This window comes from Acipenser ruthenus, chromosome 4 (genome assembly GCF_902713425.1).
Source record: "Acipenser ruthenus chromosome 4, fAciRut3.2 maternal haplotype, whole genome shotgun sequence".
Lineage (NCBI taxonomy): Eukaryota > Metazoa > Chordata > Actinopteri > Acipenseriformes > Acipenseridae > Acipenser > Acipenser ruthenus.
Window position 1 is genome coordinate 1,772,408 of NC_081192.1, and position 2,593 is coordinate 1,775,000.

General features: G+C 41.8%; 1 protein-coding gene across 1 annotated transcript in view; it reads left to right on the plus strand.

The window, feature by feature from the left end:
* The first annotated feature begins 218 nt into the window (after window positions 1-218).
* LOC117400694 (potassium channel subfamily K member 9) overlaps window positions 219-2,593 on the plus strand; it is an 81,101-nt gene continuing 78,726 nt past the window's right edge. The window contains exon 1 of the mRNA XM_034000973.3: window positions 219-2,191. Coding sequence (XP_033856864.1) covers window positions 1,597-2,191 — 595 coding nt within the window. The 5' untranslated portion in view covers window positions 219-1,596. The remainder of the gene's footprint in view (window positions 2,192-2,593) is intronic.

Genomic DNA, 2,593 nt, shown 5'->3' on the forward strand with positions numbered 1-2,593 from the left:
CCCCTCTCTCATATTCACACACGGATTATCCGCACTTGCTTATCTTTAGGGGAAAACACACACATTTACGAGCACGTGGTCTGCCAAACCCCAAGAATTGTAATATGTTTATTAGTAGGAGTGGCCAGAGAAAGAGGGAAGGAGAGTGAGTGAGGGAGGGAGAGAGAGAGACTGAGAAAGCGAGAGTAGAATCAGGGGAACCCAGGGCAGGGGATATAACCCTTTGCACCAATCACTTACGACAAGAGAAAGTAGAGAGGGTGGTTTAAAATAGAAACCCCCAGACCAAGCTTAACGAAGGAGATTTCTAATAACCGGCGTCACCGTTTGGAACTTTTGATATACGGGGGTGGCTGTTTCATTTATTTATTTATTTTTGTTTGTTTTTTGTAATCGAAGGACGCACACATGTTTATGGACTTACATGTAAATTTATTTGATGATGCCTCACTCCCGTCCTTTCTCTTTAGCATATACGACCAGTTTGAGTAAAAAATAAGTGCTATTTTTTTTTCTAAAGCATGTTTTAAATTATGAATACAAAAAATGAGGCACATAACGCAGTCCAAAATGTGACTTTCATACCCCAGTACCTGAGAGGGCGTTTATCTTTTGTTGTTGCTGTTTTTGTTCGTTTTTTGCCAGTAAATTCATATGATCACATACAATGATACATTTGTATGTGCTTAACCGAAGACGCATACATAGTTTGAATAACCAGTTAAGCAAATGTATTCAAGTTTGTACATTTCACGCATCTCTCAATATGGATTAAATGCTGTTGTGTTTTGCTGTTTCGTTCTTAATTGCGGTTTGCCCAGGCTGGAGATCTGACGGGTCGCTAAACTGGTTGCCTTGAAAGACAACACAAGAGTGCATTTCGTTTTCTTAACCCACCTGATAAGTCAGATAATCCACTTGTCATCTTTCATGTTCAAATGTGAGCGCTGGACGGAAATCAAGACAGGACAAAACCAGGCAAGGGGAGCGGTTTTCCAAAAAAAAAAAAAAAAGAGTAAATCTCTGATCATCACAGATCCGCACGGCGATCATCCAGTGAGCTGCAGTTTTCAGATCTGCTAGTGTTCTGCGTTAACTCTAATTTTACAGGCTGCAAGATAAAACAAGAAACCAAAAAAAAAGCCAGTACTTTATTCATTATCTTGTGTGGGGTTTATGGCAGTGCTTGCTGGGTTTCACAACAGCTTCAGCTATTTTCTCTCCAAAGAGGAGCACTTCGTCAAGGCTGCAGTAATCGTGTTGGGTGAAAATATACACAATACATTGGAGCTAACTGCACGCAACTTCGCAACAAAACGTCAAGGGATGATCTGCCTTTCAGCTGGTTTTGTCAGTGGGATCTTTAATGTTTCTTTAAAAACCAATAGCATGTTTCTGGCATGTCTCTGCGAACCAAATCTAAATAAATACGTTACGCTTTTTCATATGTCTTAAACCTCGATTCTTTTATTTATGAATTGTCATTTATGTAATTAATCATTTATTGTTTTTATCCTCCACCTTTAAAATGCATCACTGACAAAAAAAAACCAATAACAACAAAAAAAAAACAGGCAATCTTTGTGTCGGTTGTTGATGGCACGACGCACTGGCTCGACTTGGTTTGGGCAGGTCTTGCGCAGAGTCTCTCGGCTGCAGGGTACCTGGTCGCGGCGATCGAGCAGCCTCTTGTGTCTTTCCTCTTCTCAGGACCACGAACAGGGAGCCGATTGTAGGGACCAGCAGTGTCTCCACCACACCAGCGGCCGTTGCCCCCTCCGTCATCCACGCCACTGCGATTTCTACACCCCTGGGTCCAATCGCTTCCAGAGTCTCCCCAGCTGCTGCTGCGCGTTCTTGGAGAATCCGAGGGGACATGATCCCCTCACTCACCGATTCCTGTTGGCCATGAAGCGGCAGAACGTGCGGACCCTGTCCCTAATTATCTGCACGTTCACCTATCTCCTGGTCGGGGCAGCGGTGTTCGATGCCCTGGAGTCTGATTATGAAGTGAGAGAGAACGAAAAGCTGGAGACCGAGGAAAGACGTCTCCAAGGGAAATACAACATCAGTAAAGAGGACTATGAGCAGCTGGAGACGATCATAATGGAGGCCGAGCCTCACAGGGCTGGGGTTCAGTGGAAATTTGCTGGCTCCTTCTACTTTGCAATCACGGTCATCACCACTATAGGTGAGTGTGCTTTTAAAGTTATTTATATAAAAGAAAACAACTTTGTTTAACAAAACCTTTGTTACTTGGGTTGCTTTTCATCATACCTTATGGATACAGAACTTTATTATTTTTTTACAGACATATGTGGAACAAAAACGAAACTATAACAATATATACATGTTAAGATGTAACTGATAATGTGCAGAATAATTAGAATTTTTTTTAAAGTTCAGCTTGCTTTATTTAAAAACTTTTGTTTCCTTTTATCGATGATATTCATGTCCCCTTGTTTTACACTTAAAAGTGGTCCAGATGCAGATGCAGATGCTGAGCGTAGTGATGATTAGTCTGTGTTTATGTCTATCTATCGTCGAAGGAGTTCAGTCTGTGCTACTATCTGTGCCATTAGTACATTGAAAT